At 68.3% G+C, this 20521-nt stretch overlaps 1 protein-coding gene across 2 annotated transcripts; it reads left to right on the top strand.

Moving 5' to 3' along the window:
- Positions 1-595: 595 nt before the first annotated feature.
- On the top strand, positions 596-20400 carry ABCA2 (ATP binding cassette subfamily A member 2). 2 transcript variants are annotated; one of them, XM_027556914.1, is made up of 49 exons: positions 596-712; positions 4202-4295; positions 4538-4540; positions 5230-5341; positions 5446-5609; positions 5856-5983; positions 6260-6346; positions 6621-6839; positions 7155-7522; positions 7729-7888; positions 8715-8843; positions 8929-9096; positions 9163-9259; positions 9539-9712; positions 9792-9894; positions 9974-10088; positions 10222-10412; positions 10514-10664; positions 10740-10944; positions 11062-11226; positions 11314-11494; positions 11569-11781; positions 11860-12056; positions 12137-12319; positions 12476-12660; positions 13043-13163; positions 13409-13645; positions 13725-13931; positions 14152-14254; positions 14352-14647; positions 14718-14931; positions 15020-15125; positions 15224-15335; positions 15408-15468; positions 15548-15722; positions 15858-15973; positions 16051-16198; positions 16278-16401; positions 16515-16647; positions 16763-16880; positions 17070-17248; positions 17323-17464; positions 17542-17676; positions 17940-18043; positions 18121-18213; positions 18574-18676; positions 18747-18884; positions 18964-19170; positions 19665-20400. In XM_027556914.1, the coding sequence occupies exons 1-49, from the start codon at positions 647-649 to the stop codon at positions 19698-19700; spliced, it is 7266 nt and encodes a 2421-aa protein (XP_027412715.1). In that variant the 5' UTR covers positions 596-646; the 3' UTR covers positions 19701-20400. The 2 variants fall into 2 exon arrangements, with proteins under 2 accessions (XP_027412715.1, XP_027412717.1); XM_027556916.1 differs by lacking the exon at positions 4538-4540.
- The last annotated feature ends 121 nt before the right edge of the window (positions 20401-20521 follow it).

The following is a 20521-nucleotide window of genomic DNA, read 5'->3' as shown; positions in this document are numbered from 1 at the left end:
GTCCCCCACCAGCCCCCAAGTGCCCCAGGCACTGGGATCTGGCTCTCAGGTTCAGATGAAATTCCTGCCATCGTCAGCTCTTCTGCGCGGAGGGCAGACAGAGGTGGGGACCTGGTGGGGAGCGAGCATCCCCCAGCATCCCCCCAGGGGCCACGGGCCGGGGCCAGGGTCGACCTCGGAGCGCCTCTAAGAGAGGACTATTTCAGGGGTTGGGGTGCTGCGCCTCGGCTCGGCGCCCGTGGGAGAAGAGCGCCCTGGGACTGAGTCGGGGATCTCGGTTTACGTCTGGGTTCTTGGGCGCATCACCTCAACGCCTAGAGGGAGCGGGGCAACCAGAAAGCCTCTCGTGGCGGGTCAGAGCTCCGGGAACCGCCCAAACGCCGGTGGGCAGGCGACCCGGGTCGGGCGACGTGCGGAGGGCACCCGGCGGCCCCTTTAAGCGGGGGCGGCGCAGGCAGGGCGCGGGCGGGGGGCGGTGCGAGTCGCTGCCGCCGCGGCCGCCGAGGCGGAGCCAGCGCCGAGCCGGTCCCGGAGGCTCGAGACCCCGCCCCGCGCGGGCGATGCCGAGCGGCGCGGCGGGCGGCGGGCGGCGGGGCGCGCAGAGGAGCGGGCCGCAGCGCGGAGGCGGCCGGAGCGCGGCCCCGCCATGGGCTTCCTGCACCAGCTGCAGCTGCTGCTCTGGAAGAACGTGACGCTGAAGCGCCGGAGCCCGGTGAGCGACCCCCGGCGCCGCGGGCCGGCCGGAGCCGGAGGCTGCGGGCACCGGGGCCGGCGGCGCGCTCCCCGCGCGCACGTGCGGCGGCCCGGCCGGGCGCGCGTGGACCCCAGGCGGGCGGGGCGGCGGGTGGTCGCCCCTTCCTGCCCTCGCCCCTGCCCGCGCTCTGGCCTCCAGAGAGGGGGCTTGGCTGTACCCGGCCCGCCGCCCGCGTCCGCTGACATTCGTGGAGCTCGGCTGAGTCACGGGGCGGGCGCCCTCCGCAACGCGCTCTCCCGGGCCAGCCTCAGGGCTGGAAGGTGGCCCCCGGCTCCTGGGGGAGCGGGAGGCCCTGCTTCCCCCGGCAGAGGACCGGCTGGGAGTCTGGGTCCGACTCAGAGGCGCTGAGGTCTCTGGGCCCAGCCCTGGTGCCCCTGCAGGGACCCTGCCCCTCCTCCAGGCGCAGCCCTCTGTCCTTGGACAGGAGCCTCTCCTCGCACACATCCACCGACCCTCGCTCACGGGCTCGCGCCGCGTCCTCGCTGTGCCTGCCTTGGCCCGCCCAGGCCCTGCCGCACCCTTTTGTCCTTCGGGGCCCTCCTCCCTGAAGCGGTCCACTCTCCACTCCCCCAACCCGGCCTCCCCCCGGGACTGGGTCCTCTGACCACCATGCTCCCCAGCCCTCTGCCCTACCCTTGGGGGTGCAGGGCACAGCAGCTGTCAGGGGCTGAAGCACCGGTGAGGAGTGGGGCTGGGGCGGTATGGGTGTCATCACACTGACAGCCACTGCTCCGGCCTTGGGAAGGGCAGGGGCATCTGCTGGCCTGCCCAGATGGCACCAGCCACATCGCAGCGAGGCCTGGGCAGCTCGGGTTCCTGACAGGACACTGGGGATTTTCCAGCATGGGGCTCAGGGCAGGTTGGGTCTGGAGATGGAACCTGAGGTGGAGGCATCCTCCTGCTCCTCTGGAGTTTGGGGGCTCCTGTCCCACCTGGCCCCGGGGCCCCTTGAGCCGACCTGCTCCTGCCTGGGCCCCTCCCTGAGAGGGGTTTCAAAGTGCACAGCGGGAAACCCAGACCTGCAGATGGGCAGGGTAGCCGTCATCACCCTGGCCTGGCAGGATTCCCCTGGGCACCTGGCCCTGGCAGGGAGCCAGGCTTGTGTTCGCTCCCTGCCCGCGGCGCCCGGGGCTGGCTGGCACTGGGCTTGTGGATCAGACCTGCAGCCTCTGGTGCTGCCTCCTCTGCTGCAGGTTTTGGGTAACTGGGGCCAGCAGGGCGGGGCCCTGGGGAGGGATTGAGACTGGACGTGGGCATGCGTCAGTGTCAGCCCTCAAATTCCTGGCAGGGAGGATGGGAGCTAGGAGCAGAGGCTCCCATGAGGGCCCCAGCATCTCCTGGGGACCCCAAGGCCCAGGGAAGTGGGCACCTGGCAAGCAGGGGGGAGGTGCCCACTGACTTACACCCAGGAGTAGCCCCCGAATGTCAGGTTGGGCCTCCCCAGAGCCTTCCTTGCCCCGCCCCATGGTGCCCCCAAGGATGGCTGGGCTTGTGGAGGTCCTTGGCCTGTGGCCACAACACAGCAGGAATTCTTCCTCCAGGTGGCTGAGGCCTCGCTGGGCTCACGCAGGGAGCTGGGGCAGGCTAGGTGGCCGGCGCACTCGTCCACTTTTCTGGGAGGGTCTTGGGCGTCACAGTTGGCTCCCTGGACTTGGCTGGCAGAGGGTCTGCCTGCGTGCTGCGTGCCTCGCTGAGGGTGCATATGTGCCCTGGGAGAAGCCTGGTCTGGGGCAGGAACCGAGGCTCTCTGTGCCTGGCTCGCTCCACCTCCCCAAGCTCTGCGCCTCGGTTTCTCCATTTGCCGGTGTGGACCTCGGTCTGGATCCCGGTCTGTTCTGGGGCTTCTGGCTGCTCCTGGTGGGGGGACCAGGTCCCTGCAGTCGGGGGCAGCGCCTCCGTCCTCAGGCCTCACCTGTTCTCTTCTGGACGCAGCGGGAAGGGCCCGGAGGGGACACACGGGGCGCTGGCCCGTCTCCAGGGCCAGGGGTCTGACCACCTTGCAGACCGCTGGGTGGGGCGCCCAGGTGGGGCTGAACCTGCACTGCCTGCGGTAACTAGATGCCCCTCTGGCCACCTGCCCGCCAAGCAGGCCTCCCTCCTCCCAGCAGCTCATGTGCGGCCGTTGCTATAGCAATGAGGAGGCAGCAGGCCGGTTGCTGCAGTTACTCGTGGAGGTGCCCGGAGGCAGGGTGGGGGTGGGTGGGGCCGGCTCAGCAGCAGTGACCCCAGCCACGCTCGGTGTGCAGGCGGCAGGCGCCTGTCCTGGTCCACGATGCCTCCTGGGCTGGCCTCAGGCTGGCTGCTGGCTCAGGGCGGGGGTGGAGGCTGGCACGGGCTGGGGCCGGCGTGGGGCGCAGACACACAGCAGGGTGTTCCACACCACAGAGCCCTATTGTCAACCCAGTAAACACAGCAGCATCTGGCCCCGCCCTGGGGGACCAGGGCTTGGGCCCTGGGCCAGAGAGAGCACCGCTGGGTCAGCGCTCTGAAGTCAGTTTGGTGTGGGGGTGAGGCTAAAGGAACCTTGGTGCCTCCGCAGAAGCTCAGTAGGGGTAGGGGTCAGGATGTGCCCTCGGGTGGGCCAGGGACCCCCAAAGAGCAGCCAGCCCAAGGTCCGCCTCCCCCTTCCACCGTGCCCTCCCTGAGCCAGGAGGGGTGCAGGCAGGAATGGAGGGAAGTCTGGACCCCAGGCACTTCTTTCCCGCTCCAGGCAGGCCCCAGCAGGGCTCACCTCGGTGCTCAGCCTGCAGCCAAGTCTCCCAGGGAACCCTGATCAGAGGCCCTAGGCAGGCAGGGCCGCGCCCACTCGAGCCACCTGGGGTCGTGGTGGGCCGGGGCAGGAGGCACCTGCGTCTCAGGGTCAGGGGGCGGGGGGGTGCTGTCAGACCCCTGACCAGGTCTTCCCCGAGGCTTAGGGCCCAGGGCTACAGCCAGGCCCTCCCCTCACCCAGGCCTCACCTTCTTGGGCCTTTGCCAGCAGGGGAGATTGATGGCGCTACAGCTGCAGGGAGGAGGGCTGACCCTGGGGGCGGGGGTGGGAGTCACAGGCCAGTCCAGACACTCCTGGATCCTCTGAGATCTTGCCCAGGCGGCCCTGCAGGCAGGCAAGGAGCTGGGCGACGCGTGGGTCAGCGTGGACCACAAGCTGCCTGATTTGTCCCTGCCGGCCTTCAGCGAGGCACATCTGGACTGGGTGTGGAGACCTGGTTCGCTTGAGCCAGAGAACACTGACCCTCTCGCTCCTCAAAGAGGTTCTGGAAGGAAGGGGCTGTGATCTCTGTGGGCTTGGGGGACCTGGGTGGACCTGTGGCCCCTGGCGGGGCACGCAGGGTTCAGTGGGGCTGGGCTGGCCCTGGGAGGGGTGGGTGTCTCTCTGAGGGAGAGTAGGGTTTGGGTGTGTCCTGTCCGGCCCTGGGCAGGTGGCCTCACTCCGCCCGCCCTTTCCAGTGGGTCTTGGCCTTCGAGATCTTCATCCCGCTCGTCCTGTTTTTCATCCTGCTGGGGCTTCGGCAGAAGAAGCCCACCATCTCTGTGAAGGAAGGTGAGGGGCTTCTGGGGCCCGGCCGGGAGGGGCGGGCAGGCGGCCCTCATGGCGTCTCGCACACCCGTCGGTGTGCACACGGCTCCTCTGGGCACAGGGGTGCCCGTCCCCGCCGCGGTCCCATGCCCCACGCCTGGCTGGGCTGGGGTGACCGTAGCGCTGGGTCTCACTGTCTCCTCTGTTCTGTTCTGCCCCCTCCCCGCCCTGCATGGTCTCTGTCCTCCTCCTGGGCCTGCATGCAGTCTGTAAGTGCGTGGTCGCCTCCCGGCTGGCCCGGGCAACCTCAGGAGCCCTGAGGGGCTTCCTGGTGAAGCTTGCGCCCTCCCCCGCCCCTCGCTTGCACTAACGGAGTCTCCTGGCCAGCTGGGTCCTGCAGGGCCCCTGCCTGCTGTCAGGAACAGCTGGCTCAGTGGGGTGGGGGTGGGGTGGTGGGAGGTCAAGGCTGGAGTCCCCTGGACGTCGGTGGCTCCCTGGTCAGGCTCCCCGGTGTCACTCAGGGTGGGGTTGCCTGGCCCTGCTGTGCAGGGCTGCAGAACCTGGCCGCTGTCCACTCAGACCTAGTGGGCTCTTGCGTTCACTCTACTAACCAGCTGGCCAGAGAGGTCAGAGGTCACTGCCCAGTAGGGGCCCCCTGTGCTCCTGAGCCCTGGCAGTGCCGCCTTGTGTTCTTGGTGAAGCAGTCAGAGCGCTGGCTTTGGCTGGTGGAGGGAAGAGGGATGCTCTAGCAGTTGTGGGGAAGGGATGGTGAGATGCCCTTTGACCTCTGACCTGCTGGGGTCATCTGCACTAGAACACTCAGCCTTCTGTTTCCTGTCTGCTGCCTGCAGCTGCTTTTCTTCCTGACTTTCTCTAAATCTCTCTTCTCGGCCTCTGTCTCTTCCCACCCCCCAACCCCGCCCCTCCCCGGCCCTGGGCCCTCTCGCCTGCCCCCCAGCCTTCTACACGGCAGCGCCCCTCACCTCCGCTGGCATCCTGCCGGTCATGCAGTCGCTGTGCCCCGACGGCCAGCGGGACGAGTTTGGCTTCCTTCAGTATGCCAACTCCACGTGAGTGCCCCGCCCCCGGCTGCCCCGCCCCGGGCCTGGGCCTCGCCCCCGGCTGCCCCACCCTGGGCCTGGCGGCCTGCAGGTGACGGCCAGTGGTGCTGCAGGGTCACACAGCTGCTGGAGCGCCTCAACCGCGTGGTGGAGGAGGGCAACCTGTTTGACCCGGCGAGACCCAGCCTGGGCTCGGAGCTAGAGGCGCTGCGCCAGCACCTGGAAGCCCTCAGCGCCAGCCCAGACCCCCTGGACGGCCACGCAGCCCGACCTGCAGGTGCGCCTCGGGGCGGGGCGGTGCCGGAGCCCTCGGTCAGCGGTCAGCGGGGTTTGAAGCCGGGCTCGGGTGCCTCCTGCCGCGGGTCCCACGCCCACACCCCTGCCCGGTGCTCACCTGGTGGCTGCTGCCCGTCACCGTGGCTCAGCCACAGTGGGAGCTGCTAGGAGCTCAGTTCTGAGGCCCTTTAGGGCTCTCTGGCCCCGGGCAGGGCCGGCCTTCAGCCCTGTCCTTCTGCCTGTCCAGGGTCCTCCTTCTCTCTGGACTCGGTGGCCAGGGACCCGCGGGAGCTGTGGCGCTTCCTGACGCAGAACCTGTCGCTGCCCGACAGCGCGGCCCGGGCTCTGCTGGCCGCCCAGGTGGACCTGCCTGAGGTGAGGGCCAGGAGCCTCAGTGGAGCGCCTGTGTCTGCTCCTGGGAGCCCCCTGCCCTGGTCCTCCCCTGGCTTCCGTGGGGGTGCAGGGCTCCTGTGTCTGCTCCTGGGGGAGCCCTGGCCCTGGCCCCCCGCCCTGGCCCTCTGCTGGCTCCCGTGGGGGTGCAGGGCTCCTGTGTCTGCTCCTGGGGGAGCCCTGGCCCTGGCCCCCCGCCGGCTCCTGTGGGGGTGCAGGGCTGGAGCCCCAGCAGCTGAGCCACGACCCCCTCACGCTCAGGTCTATCGCCTGCTTTTTGGCCCTTCGCCTGGCCTGGATGGGGGTTCAGGGCCCCCCAGGAATCAGCAGCCCCTGTTCCGGATGGAGGTGAGGGACACACGCTGCCTGCTTCTGGATGGGTGAAGAGAGGGCTCCCCTTGAGGGTGAGGGGGTCCCCAGGAGTAGGTGGTTGTCCCCAGGAGGCAGGGTGGGAATGCGTCTCTCTCCCTCCCCCTGCCCCCACCTGCTGTTGCAGGACCTGGGTGGTCTCAGACCCGCCCGCTGGGTAGGGCAGGGTAAAGCCCTGGGCCCTGTGGGCCAGGCCTTTGGTATCCTCTTGGCTGGGGCTCCTTTCAGCCATTCCTCTGCACCCTGCCCCCAGGAGCTGCTGCTGGCCCCTGCTCTCCTGGAGCAGCTCACGTGCATGCCAGGCTCCAGGGAGCTGGGCCGGGTCCTCACTGTGCCCCGGGGTCAACAGACAGCACTGCAGGGATACCGGGACGCAGTCTGCAGAGGGCAGGCTGCAGCCCGTGCTCACCGCTTCTCGGGGCTGGCTGCCGAGCTCCGGAACCAACTGGATGCAGCCAAGATCGCCCAGCAGGTGAGGCCTGCCCGCCAGCCGGCCTGCAGATCTGGCACCTGGGCGAGGGGGTGTGCTGGGGTTCCTCAGGAGTGCCTGGGCCCGGGCTCTGCCTAGCTGCCCTTGGGTCCCCTGCCCTGGGCCTTCGATCCAGCCTGTCTTCCCGTCCCTGGTTGGTGCTCCTTGACCCCCGGGCTGCTCCCCTGCTCGCCTCTTGTGTCTCCTGCGGGTGTCCTCCCCATTCCACGCTGACCTCAGCCTCCCCTGCAGAGCAGCCCCCAGACCCTGCGCCTGCCCCTGGGCCTGCGTCTGCCCACTCGCCCCATTTCCCCTCAGCTGGGCCTGGATGCCCCCAGTGGCTCTGCCGCCCCACAGCAACCGCCACCCCCACCGCGGCTGCAGGCACTCCTGGAGGACCTGCTGGATGCCCAGAAGGTCCTGCGGGACGTGGACGTCCTCTCAGCCCTTGCCCTGCTGCTGCCTCAGGGCGCCTGCGCAGGCCGGGCTCCTGGGCCCGCAGCCAGTGGCCCTGGCGGGGCCGCCAACAGCACTGGGGCTGGGGCAGGCCCCGGCTCCAACAGCACAGCTGAGGAGGGGGCCCCGCCCGCTGCAGCCCCGGCCCCCTCGGACGCGCTGCAGGGCCAGTGCTCCGCGTTCGTGCAGCTCTGGGCCGGCCTGCAGCCCATCCTGTGTGGCAACAACCGGTAGGTGGGTGGCAGGGGGCGGGGTGAGGAAGCCGGGGGTTGCTGGGCCTGCCCCCAGGCCTGGCTCTGATGCCCCCTCCCTGGTCCTGGTCCATGGTCCCCTACTCCATGCCAATTGTTTGACACCTGCACCCACTCGGAAGCCCCGCGCCCACCCTTCCCTGCCGATGCCCCGTCCTACCTCGAGTCTCGCCTGCTTGCCCCAGCACCATCGAGCCTGAGGCGTTGCGAAGGGGCAACATGAGCTCCCTAGGCTTCACGAGCAAGGAGCAGCGGAACCTGGGCCTCCTCGTGCACCTCATGACCAGCAACCCCAAGATCCTGTACGCACCCGCGGGCTCCGAGGCAGACCGTGTCATTCTCAAGGTGTGCGCCGCGGGCGGCCTGTGTCCTCTGGGGCAGGAACTGAGGGAGCTGGGCAGAGGGCTCTGCAGGCTGGGGACGCAGTGTGGGGGGGCGGCGGTTGGTAGAATTGGCACGAGAGGGGTGCAGCCCTGGCTCTTGAGAACTCCGGGGCTTGGCTCTCTGGGTGAGGGGACCTGTGAGCAAGTCTGAGGTGCAGGGGCACTTTGAAGGCTGCCTTGAGGATGCCCTGCCTGGCTGGTGTGGCGCAGGGTCCTGGCTGTTTGAGCATGACCAGGGCTGGGCAGCACTGGTGAGGGTAGAGGAGGGGCCGCAGGCAGAGACCGTCCAGAGCGTCGTCCGCTGGGTGAGATTTGGGCAGGGCATCTGCGTGGTTTGGGACCAGCTGAGAGCAGTGTCTGTGGCCCTCCCGGGTTGCAGTCTGGAAGAAGTAGAAACCAGGGCTGGAGATGGTCCAGGAAGGGGAGGGGCTGTGGAGGGGTTCCCTAGGATGAGCATGGGGGGAGATGAGGGCCAAGTGTCAGGGCCACTCGAGACGTACGTGGAGGGGTCCCACAAAGGGCCGGGGAAGACACCGCTGGTGGCAGGGGCTGGGGAGGCTGTGCTTTCCTGGGAGCCGGGCAGAGGGGGTTTCAGGGGAGGCGCTGAGCAGAGGCCTGGGAGGGAAGGCCTTGGAGCTTCCAGGGGCCATCTGGCCAGACCTAGATTGGTGGTTGGTGGGGACTGGCCAGTGGGTGGCCTCCAGCCACGGAGGGAGGTAAGGAGTGAGAAGCCCGCTGCTGGCTGGGGTCCTTCCATGAGCCCCATGCTCTGCCCTCACCCTCTGCAGGCCAATGAGACCTTCGCCCTTGTAGGCAACGTGACTCACTACGCCCAGGTGTGGCTCAACATCTCGGCGGAGATCCGCAGCTACCTGGAGCAGGGAAGGCTGCAGCAACACCTGCGCTGGCTGCAGCAGGTGCTGGGGGCCGGGCTGGGCGGGTGTGGCAGGGCCCCCTTGGCCAGCCCAGGCCACCCTCTGAACCGGTCTCCCCCTCCCCCAGTATGTGGCCGAGCTGCAGCAGCACCCGGAGGCACTGAGCCTGTCACCCGAGGAGCTGCCGCCCGCCCTGCGCCAGGACAATTTCTCACTGCCCAACGGCTCAGTCCTCCTGCAGCAGCTGGACACCATTGACAATGCGGCCTGCGGCTGGATCCAGTTCATGTCCAAGGTGGGTGGGTGGGCCCCATGGGCCCTGCGGGTGCCCAGGTCGCCTCTCATGACTGTCCTCTCTTAGGTGAGCGTGGACATCTTCAAGGGTTTTCCAGATGAGGAGAGCATTGTCAACTACACCCTTAACCAGGCCTACCAGGATAATGTCACCGTGTTCGCTAGTGAGCCAGCCCCCTGGGCAGGTCCCCAGCCCGGGTCCCCCGCCTCTCCCCTGCCTGAGACCTTCCCATCCCGGTCCCCCTTTACGGTCAGTCACCCGCCCCGCCCCCACCCCCGGCCCCACCCCGCCCCCACCCCCGGCCCCACCCCGCCCCCACCCCCGGCCCCACCCCGCCCCCACCCCCGGCCCCACCCCGCCCCGCCCAACCCCTCGGCCCCGCCCCCACCCCTCGGCCCCGCCCATCTCCCCTCCCTCCGCCCCGCCCCTTCTCCTGTCCCAGGTGTGATCTTCCAGACCCGCAAGGACGGTTCCTTGCCGCCCCACGTGCACTACAAGATCCGCCAGAATTCAAGCTTCACGGAGAAAACCAACGAGATCCGCCGGGCCTACTGGCGGCCGGGGCCCAACACCGGCGGCCGCTTCTACTTTCTATATGGCTTCGTTTGGATCCAGGGTGAGGGCCGACCCTGGGGCCGCGGGGGGCGGGGCGCAGCCTCCGCTGACCACCATCCTCTTGCTCCTCCCACCCGCAGACATGATGGAGCGCGCCATCATCGACACCTTCGTGGGCCACGACGTGGTGGAGCCCGGCAACTACGTGCAGATGTTCCCCTACCCGTGCTACACGCGGGACGAGTGAGTGCCCACCGAGCGCTGGGCGCGCGCTGGGCGCCGCGTCCGCCCGCCTCCGCCTTACGCCCCTCCCTCCCCCCAGCTTTCTGTTTGTCATCGAGCACATGATGCCGCTCTGCATGGTGATCTCCTGGGTCTACTCTGTGGCCATGACCATCCAGCACATTGTGGCTGAGAAGGAGCACCGGCTGAAGGAGGTGGGGGAGATGGAGGAGGGGAGAAGAGGGAAGGGGTGGGGCTGAGGAGGGGGGCGATGGAGACAGGTGAGAGGTGGAGAGGAGTACAGGTGGGGAGCAGCCGTGGGCAGCCCCTTGCCCTGCTGCCCCACAGGTGATGAAGACCATGGGCCTGAACAACGCGGTGCACTGGGTGGCCTGGTTCATCACGGGCTGCGTGCAGCTCTCCATCTCGGTGACGGCGCTGACCGCCATACTCAAGTACGGCCAGGTCCTTGCGCACAGCCACGTGCTCATCATCTGGCTCTTCCTGGCTGTCTACGCCGTGGCCACCATCATGTTCTGGTGAGTGCTGTGTGGCACAGCGGGCTGGAGGGTGGACTTGCTTCGAGTAATGACCCAGGACTCGGGTGTGGTTGACGGCCCATGGCCCTGCCTGCCCCCAGCTTCTTGGTGTCTGTGCTGTACTCCAAGGCCAAGCTGGCCTCGGCCTGCGGCGGAATCATCTACTTCCTGAGCTACGTGCCCTACATGTACGTGGCTATCCGTGAGGAGGTGGCCCACGACAAGATCACCGCCTTCGAGAAGTGCATCGCGGTGAGGGTCATGGGGGTGGCCCAGGCTTGGGGGTGTCCGGCCTCCTTTCCCGCACTGACACTGCTGTCTCCTCAGTCCCTGATGTCCACGACAGCTTTTGGCCTGGGTTCCAAGTACTTTGCTCTGTACGAGGTGGCAGGCGTGGGCATCCAGTGGCACACATTCAGCCAGTCTCCCGTGGAAGGGGATGACTTCAACCTGCTCTTGGCTGTCACCATGCTGATGGTAGATGCGGTCGTCTATGGGGTGCTCACGTGGTACATTGAGGCTGTGCACCCAGGTACCGAGCCCTTTGGAGGGGAGGGGAACAGGAGAAGGGGGCTATCTCTAGGGGAACACATGGCATGGGGGGGGACACTGACCCCAGGCCCTGGGTCAGCCTCCCCTCTCCCCATAGGCATGTACGGGCTGCCCCGGCCCTGGTACTTCCCACTGCAGAAGTCCTACTGGCTGGGCAGCGGGCGGACGGAGGCATGGGAGTGGAACTGGCCATGGGCTCGCACCCCCCGCCTCAGCGTCATGGAGGAGGATCAAGCCTGTGCCATGGAGAGCCGGCGCTTGGGTGAGTGGACACCAGGTGGGGACTGGGGCAGTTGCTGACTTTGGGGGGCTGAGGACATCCTTGGTGCTCACTCTGGCCCCCGTGCAGAGGAGACACGGGGCATGGAAGAGGAACCCACCCACCTGCCGCTGGTAGTCTGCGTGGACAAGCTCACCAAGGTCTATAAGAACGACAAGAAGCTGGCTTTGAACAAGCTGAGCCTCAACCTCTATGAGAACCAGGTCGTGTCCTTCCTGGGCCACAACGGGGCTGGCAAGACCACCACCATGTGTGTGCCGGGGGGTGGGTGGCAGGGAGGGCTCCCTGCAGGAGGTGGGGCCGTGACCTCACCTGTCCGCCCAGGTCTATCCTCACCGGCCTGTTCCCACCTACGTCGGGCTCGGCCACCATCTACGGGCATGACATCCGCACGGAGATGGACGAGATCCGCAAGAACCTGGGCATGTGTCCCCAGCACAATGTGCTCTTCGACCGGCTCACGGTGGAGGAGCACCTCTGGTTCTACTCGAGGCTCAAGAGCATGGCCCAGGAGGAGATCCGCAAGGAGATGGACAAGTGGGTGGGGCTTGGGTGGATGCGAGGCTGCAAGCAGCAGCACCCCAGCCCTGCGGCTTACCTCCCGTCTGCCCCCAGGATGATCGAGGACCTGGAGCTCTCCAACAAACGGCACTCGCTGGTGCAGACGCTGTCCGGCGGCATGAAGCGCAAGCTCTCGGTGGCCATTGCCTTCGTGGGCGGCTCCCGGGCCATCATCCTGGATGAGCCCACGGCCGGCGTGGACCCCTACGCGCGCCGCGCCATCTGGGACCTGATCCTGAAGTACAAGCCGGGTGAGCGGGCGCCGAGGGTGCAGAGAGCGGCCCCCTGCCCGGCCCCACCTGGCCGCCCCTCTGACCCCCGTCTCCCCCAGGCCGCACGATCCTCCTGTCCACCCACCACATGGATGAGGCTGACCTGCTCGGGGATCGCATTGCCATCATCTCCCACGGGAAGCTCAAGTGCTGTGGCTCACCGCTCTTCCTCAAGGGCGCCTACGGGGACGGCTACCGCCTCACGCTGGTTAAGCGGCCTGCAGAGCCCGGGGGTCCCCAAGGTCTGTGCGGAAGCCACCTGCCCCAGACTCTTCCTCAAGACCAGTGAGGTTGAGGGGCTTGGCTCTCACTGTGTTGCCCAGTGGGCCCAGGATGCTAGTTGGGCCTGGCCCACCCTCTCCCCCAGCCCCTGAGTGAAGCTCTTCCTACCCTCCCAGAGCCAGGGCTGACAGCCAGCCCCCCAGGTCCAGCCCAGCTGAGCAGCTGCTCCGAGTCCCAGGTTTCCCAGTTCATCCGCAAACATGTGGCCTCCTGCCTGCTGGTCTCCGACACCAGCACCGAGCTCTCCTACATCCTGCCCAGTGAGGCCGCCAAGAAGGGGGCCTTTGAGCGCCTCTTTCAGGTGTGTGAGTCCGGGCTCGGGTGATGGAGGAGGTGGGGCAGAGGTCTGTAGAAAGTGGGGGAGGTGGAGGAGGTGTGTTCAGCAGAAGAGGCGGGCCTGGGCTCAGGGACGGGGCCAGCAGGGGGCGGGCCTGGTGGAGGAAGCAGGACTGGGGTCGGGGGCGGGGCCAGTGGAGGGGGCGGGCCTGGTAGAGAAAGCAGGACTGGGGTCGGGGGCGGGGCCAGTGGAGGGGGCGGGCCTGGTGGAGGAGGCAGGACTGGTCTCTGGGACTGGGGCAGAACTGGGGCGGGGCCAGTAGAGGAGGCGGGGCTGCCCAAGAGGTGGGCACAACCTGCCCCGCGGCCACCCTCTTTGAGGTGGGCCTCACGCAGCTCTTTCACAGCACCTGGAGCACAGTCTGGATGCACTGCACCTGAGCAGCTTTGGGCTGATGGACACGACACTGGAGGAAGTGTTCCTTAAGGTGTCGGAGGAGGACCAGTCGCTGGAGAACAGTGAGGCAGGTGAGACTCCAGAGCTGCTGATCAGCTCTGCCCCCATACCCTGGCTCCGCCAGCTCTGAGCGCGAGCCTAGGGTTGTCACTCTTATGCTGTCTCTGGGGGCAAGGGTTTTAGGTGGGAACAGGGAGCCAGGAGACCCCAGGGTCAGGCTGGGGCTGGTGCCTGGGGTGGGTGGGTGTGGGAGTGTGGAGGCCTGCAGCTGAAGACCGCCCTGAGCCCCCACGCGTCTCCCCTGGCACCTCTGCAGATGTGAAAGAGTCTAGGAAAGACGTGTTACCGGGGGCTGCGGACCCGGTATCGGCGGAAGGTCCTGCGGGCAACCTGGCGCGGTGCGCGGAGCTGGCCCAGTCGCAGGTGTCGCTGCAGTCTGCATCCTCGGTGGGCTCTGCCCGTGGTGACGAGGGGGCCGGCTACACCGATGTCTTCGGCGACTACCGCCCTCTCTGTGACAACTTGCAGGACCCTGACAATGTCAGCTTGCAAGGTGGGGGCTGTTGGGTACTGCCGGGAGGGTCCCTGGAGGGTGGAGCGGGGCCCGTGCTCAGCTCCTGCCTCCTGTGCAGAGGCAGAGGCGGAGACCCTCGCGCGGGTTGGCCAGGGCAGCCGCAAGCTGGAGGGCTGGTGGCTGAAGGTGCGCCAGTTCCACGGGCTCCTGGTGAAGCGCTTCCACTGCGCCCGGCGCAACTCCAAGGCACTGTCCTCTCAGATCCTGCTCCCTGCCTTCTTCGTCTGCGTGGCTATGACCGTGGCACTCTCCGTCCCAGAGATCGGTAAGGCTGCCTAGCCAGATATCCGGACATCCGCCTGCTTGGGAGCCACATGGGGGGGCCCTGGGCACAGTAGCTGAGGCTGGTGGGCACACTCTGGGGTTCCTTTGGGGTGCAGACTCCAAGCTTGGGTCCCCTGTGGGTACTAGGAAGAGGGGCCTGGGCCCGTGAGGTGCTGGCAGGCTGTAGGAGCTTGCTCAGGCTTCCCCGCGTTTCCCACCAGGCGACCTGCCCCCGCTGGTCCTGTCCCCCTCCCAGTACCACAACTACACACAGCCCCGTGGCAACTTCATCCCCTACGCCAACGAGGAGCGCCGGGAATACCGGTGAGCCAGCACCAGGGCTGCCGTGGGGGGCGGGGGCTGGTGCGGGGGCTGGGGGGCTGGCCTGACCCCCGTCTGGGCTCGCTCTGTGCTTTCCCAGCTTGCGACTGTCCCCCGACGCCGGGCCCCAGCAGCTGGTGGGCACCTTCAGGCTGCCGTCGGGTGTGGGAGCCACCTGTGTGCTCAAGTCTCCGGCCAACGGCTCACTGGGGCCCACGCTGAACCTGAGCAGCGGTGAGTCGCGCCTGCTGGCCGCACGATTCTTCGACAGCATGTGCCTGGAGTCCTTCACGCAGGGGCTGCCGCTGTCCAACTTCGTGCCGCCCCCACCCTCGCCCGCCCCATCCGACTCCCCCATGACCCTGGACGAGGACCTGCTGCCTACCTCCGGGTCAGGTACTGGCTAGTGGGGCCGCCTGGGGCTCGGGAAAGCGGGGGCCGGGCTGACTGTGCGCTCTGCCTGCAGAGAACTGGACATCGGCGCCCTCCCTTCCACACCTGGTGCGGGAGCCCGTCCGCTGTACCTGCTCTGGGCAGGGCACCGGCTTCTCTTGCCCAGGCGGTGTAGGCGGGCACCCGCCCCAGATGCGGGTGGTCACGGGTGACATTCTGACTGACATCACGGGCCACAATGTCTCCGAGTACCTGCTCTTCACCTCTGACCGCTTCCGGCTGCACCGGTGAGCAGAGGGGAGGGGCGTTCTGGCCGTGGATGGGCAGCAGACCCCCACTGCCCGCCTGGCCTCACAGGCGGTCGGCTTCGCCCAGGTACGGGGCCATCACCTTTGGCAACGTCCAGAAGTCCATCCCAGCCTCGTTTGGGGCCCGGGCCCCGGCTATGGTGCGGAGGATTGCAGTACGCAGGGCTGCCCAGGTGAGCCCCGCTCGGCCCCGGGCCCTGCCGCATCCCGCCCTCCCCCAAGGTCTGCAGCGATGACAGGCTCTGGGGGGTCTCTCTTTGTGCCCCCGCAGGTTTTCTACAACAACAAGGGCTACCATAGCATGCCCACCTACCTCAACAGCCTCAACAATGCCATCTTGCGTGCCAACCTGCCCAAGAGCAAGGGCAACCCTGCGGCCTACGGTGGGTGAGCGGGGCAGGGTGGGGCGGGTGTGCAGGCGCAGAGCAGGTCCTGAGGCCACCCCTGTGCTGCAGGCATCACCGTCACCAACCACCCGATGAACAAGACGAGTGCCAGCCTCTCTCTGGATTACCTGTAGGTGTGGGTGGGGGTGGGGGTGGGCGCCGCCACGGGACCGCGTGCCGGGCAGGGCTGAGGGCCTCCTCGCCCCCAGGCTGCAGGGCACCGACGTGGTCATCGCCATCTTCATCATCGTGGCCATGTCCTTCGTGCCGGCCAGCTTCGTGGTCTTTCTGGTGGCCGAGAAGTCCACCAAGGCCAAGCACCTACAGTTTGTCAGCGGCTGCAACCCTGTCATCTACTGGCTGGCCAACTACGTGTGGGACATGGTGTGCTCCCAGACCCCCGGCCGTCCCCCGCCCCCCTGCCCCTCGCTGGGCCCCCCGTCCTGCTCTGGGGACCCTCGCCCCTGTCCCCAGGCCTCTCCGGCTCTGGCCCCTCACCTGCCACCCCTGCTTCGGTAGCTCAACTACCTGGTCCCGGCCACCTGCTGCGTCCTCATCCTGTTCGTGTTTGACCTGCCGGCCTACACGTCCCCCACCAACTTCCCGGCCGTGCTCTCCCTGTTCCTGCTCTACGGGTAAGGGGCGATGGTGGGGGTGGGGCGGGGCGCAGGAGGCCGACGGCCCAGTGACGCCGCCTGGCTGCCACCCGCAGGTGGTCCATCACACCCATCATGTACCCGGCCTCCTTCTGGTTCGAGGTCCCCAGCTCGGCCTACGTGTTTCTCATCGTCATCAACCTCTTCATCGGCATCACCGCCACCGTGGCCACCTTCCTCCTACAGCTCTTTGAACATGACAAGGTGGGCCGGGGTGGTGAGGTGGGGGGTGGCAGGGCTGAGGCTGTGCCCTGACACCCCCCGCTCCGCCGTGACCCTCCAGGACCTGAAGGTTGTCAACAGTTACCTGAAGAGCTGCTTCCTCATCTTCCCCAACTACAACCTGGGCCACGGGCTGATGGAGATGGCGTACAACGAGTATATCAACGAGTACTACGCCAAGATCGGTGAGGCCGCGGGGCTGACGGCGCGGCCCCTGGCTGGGGGGCCTAGGCGGGCTCCAGACCTGGGGGCAAGCGGGTGCTCCTGAGGCCCCGGCCCTGAGCCAGCTGCCCCGCAGGCCAGGTTGACAAGATGAAGTCTCCCTTCGAGTGGGACATCGTCACCAGGGGCCTGGTGGCCATGACCGTTGAGGGCTTCGTGGGCTTCCTCCTGACCATCATGTGTCAGTACAACTTCCTGCGGCAGCCGCAGTGAGTGCGCGGGCCCTGCGGGTGGGGGCGGGGCTGGGCGCTGCCCTCCGGCGTAGCCCAGGTGCGCGGGCACCAGGTGGCATCAGCCACGCGCTGCCCCGCCCCCGCCCCCCAGGCGCATGCCCGTGTCCACGAAGCCCGTGGAGGACGACGTGGATGTGGCCAGCGAGCGGCAGCGAGTGCTCAGGGGAGATGCAGACAACGACATGGTCAAAATCGAGAACCTGACCAAGGTGGGCCCTGGGCGGCTGGGGGCGGGGCCCGGGGTAGGCTGGGGGCAGGCCGGGGGGCGGGGCCCGGGGCAGCCGGGGAGTGGGGGCGGGGCGGAGCCCGGGGTAGGTTGGGGGCGGGGCCCGGGGCAGGCTGGGACCCAGTGGGAACTCGCGGGGCCTGCTGAGCAGCTGCCCTCTCACCTCCGCCAGGTGTACAAGTCGCGGAAGATCGGCCGCATCCTGGCCGTGGACCGCCTATGCCTGGGCGTGCGTCCTGGCGAGTGCTTCGGCCTCCTGGGTGTCAACGGCGCGGGCAAGACCAGCACCTTCAAGATGCTGACGGGGGACGAGAGCACGACGGGGGGCGAGGCCTTCGTCAACGGGCACAGGTGCGGGCAGGCGGGTGGGCACCTGGGCGGGCGGGCCGGCGGCAGCCCTGGTGCTGACGGCGCTGTGTCCCCAGCGTGCTCAAGGAGCTACTCCAGGTGCAGCAGAGCCTGGGCTACTGCCCGCAGTTCGACGCCCTGTTCGACGAGCTCACGGCCCGGGAGCATCTGCAGCTGTACACAAGGCTCCGGGGCATCCCCTGGAAGGACGAGGCGCGGGTGAGGGTTGCCCGGCGGGGGAGGCGGCCGGCGTGGGGGTGTGGAGGGGGGGTCCCTGACGTTCCCGTCACTCCCAGGTGGTGAAGTGGGCCTTGGAGAAGCTGGAGCTGACCAAGTATGCCGACAAGCCCGCCGGCACCTACAGCGGAGGGAACAAGCGGAAGCTGTCAACAGCCATTGCCCTCATCGGGTACCCAGCCTTCATCTTTCTGGTGAGCCCAGGGGTGGCACTGGGTACAGGATGGGGGATGGGGGAGGATGGGGGATGGGGTGTGTTGGGGGGATGGGGGAGGATAGGGGATGGGGTGGGTTGGAGATCAGGTACCCCAACCTTCACCTTCCTGGTGACTGACCCCAAGGGTGGGATGAGGATCGGTACCCCATCTTTGTGTTCTTGGTGAGCCGGGTGGGAAGCAGCTGGTGGGGCCAGCCGGGGTAGACAGGGTACAGCGGCTGAGCCTGGCACTACCCCCAGGATGAGCCTACCACAGGCATGGACCCCAAGGCCCGGCGCTTCCTCTGGAACCTCATCTTGGACCTCATCAAGACAGGGCGCTCGGTGGTGCTGACTTCACACAGGTCCGCCCGTGCCCCGCCCCGCCCGCCCCCCCCACAGGGCCCTCCACTCCGTGCCAGCCTGTGGGTCTTGCCTGCAGCATGGAGGAGTGTGAGGCGCTGTGCACGCGGCTGGCCATCATGGTGAACGGGCGCCTGCGCTGTCTGGGTAGCATCCAGCATCTGAAGAACCGGTGAGCCCCGGCAGCGGGGGGCCTGGGGGGGAGGGGCACGGGGGGCGAGGGAGGGGGCGGGTGGCCTGGGGGGGGAGGGGCACAGGGGGGCGAGGGAGGGGGCGGGGGCCTGGGGGGGGGAGGGGCACAGGGGGCGAGGGAGGGGGCGGGGGGCCTGGGGGGAAGGGGCACAGGGGGGCGAGGGGCCTGGGGGGGGGCACAGGGGGGCGAGGGAGGGGGTGGGGGCCTGGGGGGAGGGGCACAGGGGGGCGTGGTCCCGGGCGGGGGCGGCCGAGGTCACAGGGGGCGGGGGGTCCACGGGGACAGGCCGAGACTGGGCCCCTCTGCTGGCTGGGGTGTGGCCACGAGCCTGTCCCGCAGGTTCGGGGATGGTTACATGATCACGGTGAGGACCAAGAGCAGCCAGAACGTGAAAGACGTGGTGCGGTTCTTCAACAGGAACTTCCCGGAGGCCATCCTCAAGGTGGGCAAGGCCTGAGGGGCGGGGGGAAGGGGGCACCGCCCGAGCGGCCTCTGACCTCTGTGCCCCCCAGGAGCGGCACCACACGAAGGTGCAGTACCAGCTCAAGTCCGAGCACATCTCGCTGGCGCAGGTGTTCAGCAAAATGGAACAGGTGGTGGGCGTGCTGGGCGTCGAGGACTACTCGGTCAGCCAGACCACCCTGGACAACGTGAGTGCCCTGGGCTGGGGTCGCCCTCCCCGCTGGGCCGGCCCCCCGCCCACCCCCTGCCCCCGCCCCCGCCCACCAGGTGTTCGTGAACTTCGCCAAGAAGCAGAGCGACAACCTGGAGCAGCAGGAGACGGAGCCGCCCTCTGGCCTACAGTCCCCGCTGTGCCGCCTGCTCAGCCTGTTCCGGCCGCGGCCTCCCCCCACTGAGCTGCGGGCGCTAGTGGCCGACGAGCCTGAGGACCTGGACACGGAGGATGAGGGCCTTATAAGCTTCGAGGAGGAGCGGGTGAGCCAGGGGCTCGGGTCAGGGCTGCGGGCTGGCCGGGGGCCGGGCTCGGTTGGGAGTGGGGGTCGGGCTCCGCAGGGGGAGGGGCTGGGCTCAGGTTGGGACGGGGGCCGGGCTCGGGAGGGGCAGGGCCGGGCTACGGCGGGGCGAGGCGGGGCCTTGGACCCCGGCTGTTCTGAGCTGGGGCGAGGGCATAGGGACCCACGATACTCGGGAGTAGAGTGGATCTGGGAGGCCTGGGCGCAGTCAGGGGAGACAGACCACGCCGACCTCCTAGCACCTTGGAAACGGAGGGCGTTTTGGAGCCAGGCAGAACCGAGGTGGGCGGAGCAGAGCCTGGGACCAGCAGCCACCGGCCTGGCAGGGGCAGACCACCGGGAAGTCCGGCACTGAGAGGGAGCTCGGGGCGGACAGAGGCGGGAGGGCCGGCGAAAGGGCCGGCCTGGGCCGGGAGCGGGCTCACACACTCCAGCCAGCCTGTCGCTGTCCACCAGGCCCAGCTCTCCTTCAACACGGACACGCTCTGCTGACCGCCGGAGTGCGTCAAGGTTACGCGGTGGGAACAGAAGTCAGGCGGTGGCCGAGGTCCCACGTGTGCCCTCCCCCCTCGCCCACCTGCCAGGCCCTGGAGTGAGCGGTCCAGGACCAAGGGCTTCAGCCCCCTCCAGCCCTGCCCCCTCGGCCGCCGCGCCGCCCTCCCCTCGTTGTGCCAAAGGCTGGCCCGCCCCGGGCTGCGCACACCCTCACCCTGCTCTGCCTTAAAGCCTTGGGGTCTGGCCGGCCCCTGGCCTCTGCCCTTGCCCAGCTCTGCCCACTACTCCCAGGGCCGCGGGGTGCCCCGGGCTGCCAGGACCGCCCGACCTCTCCTGGCAGGACCTGGCCTCCCCACGGGCTGAGCTCTTACACCCAGTTTGGATGGTGGCTGCTGCCGGCCTTGGGCTGAGGGGAGGGGTGGGTTCGGCCCCACCCGAGGCGCCTATTTATTTTGCTTTAGGATAAGGCTCCCTCACCCTGGCTTCCCGCAGGGAGGCTGCCAGGGGCGGCGGGCCGGGGGTCAGGAATGGAGACACTGGCCCCGCCGGCCAGGCGAGGGGCCTGACCCCCCTCCCCACCCCTCCTGCTGCCGTTGCCCTCACCCCAGCTCGGTCCCCTGCCCTCCCACCTGGGAGCCAGACCTGTACATAGCGCACAGATGTTTGTTTTAATAAATAAAGTCCATGCAAGCCTGTGTGTGGCGGGTGGTGTGTGGGGTGAAGGGGACCCACTGGATGCCAGGACACAGCGCCTGCCCGCAGGCACCGGGCTCTAGTTGGGGGACGCAGACAGGGTCAACCTGGAGGAGGGGCTGGGC

This window comes from Bos indicus x Bos taurus, chromosome 11 (genome assembly GCF_003369695.1).
Source record: "Bos indicus x Bos taurus breed Angus x Brahman F1 hybrid chromosome 11, Bos_hybrid_MaternalHap_v2.0, whole genome shotgun sequence".
Classification (NCBI taxonomy): Eukaryota; Metazoa; Chordata; class Mammalia; order Artiodactyla; family Bovidae; genus Bos; species Bos indicus x Bos taurus.
The sequence above is the reverse complement of the archived record's forward strand: the minus strand, read 5'-3'. Positions and strand labels throughout refer to the sequence as shown.

Bases quoted from the DNA above. Each gene is read 5' to 3' on its own strand.
- ABCA2 (XM_027556914.1), top strand. From the start codon at position 647: ATGGGCTTCCTGCACCAGCTGCAGCTGCTGCTCTGGAAGAACGTGACG. The intron at 5,984-6,259 runs GTGAGGGCCAGG...CCTCACGCTCAG, and splicing joins CCCAGGTGGACCTGCCTGAG to GTCTATCGCCTGCTTTTTGG. The intron at 15,974-16,050 runs GTAAGGGGCGAT...TGCCACCCGCAG, and splicing joins TCCCTGTTCCTGCTCTACGG to GTGGTCCATCACACCCATCA.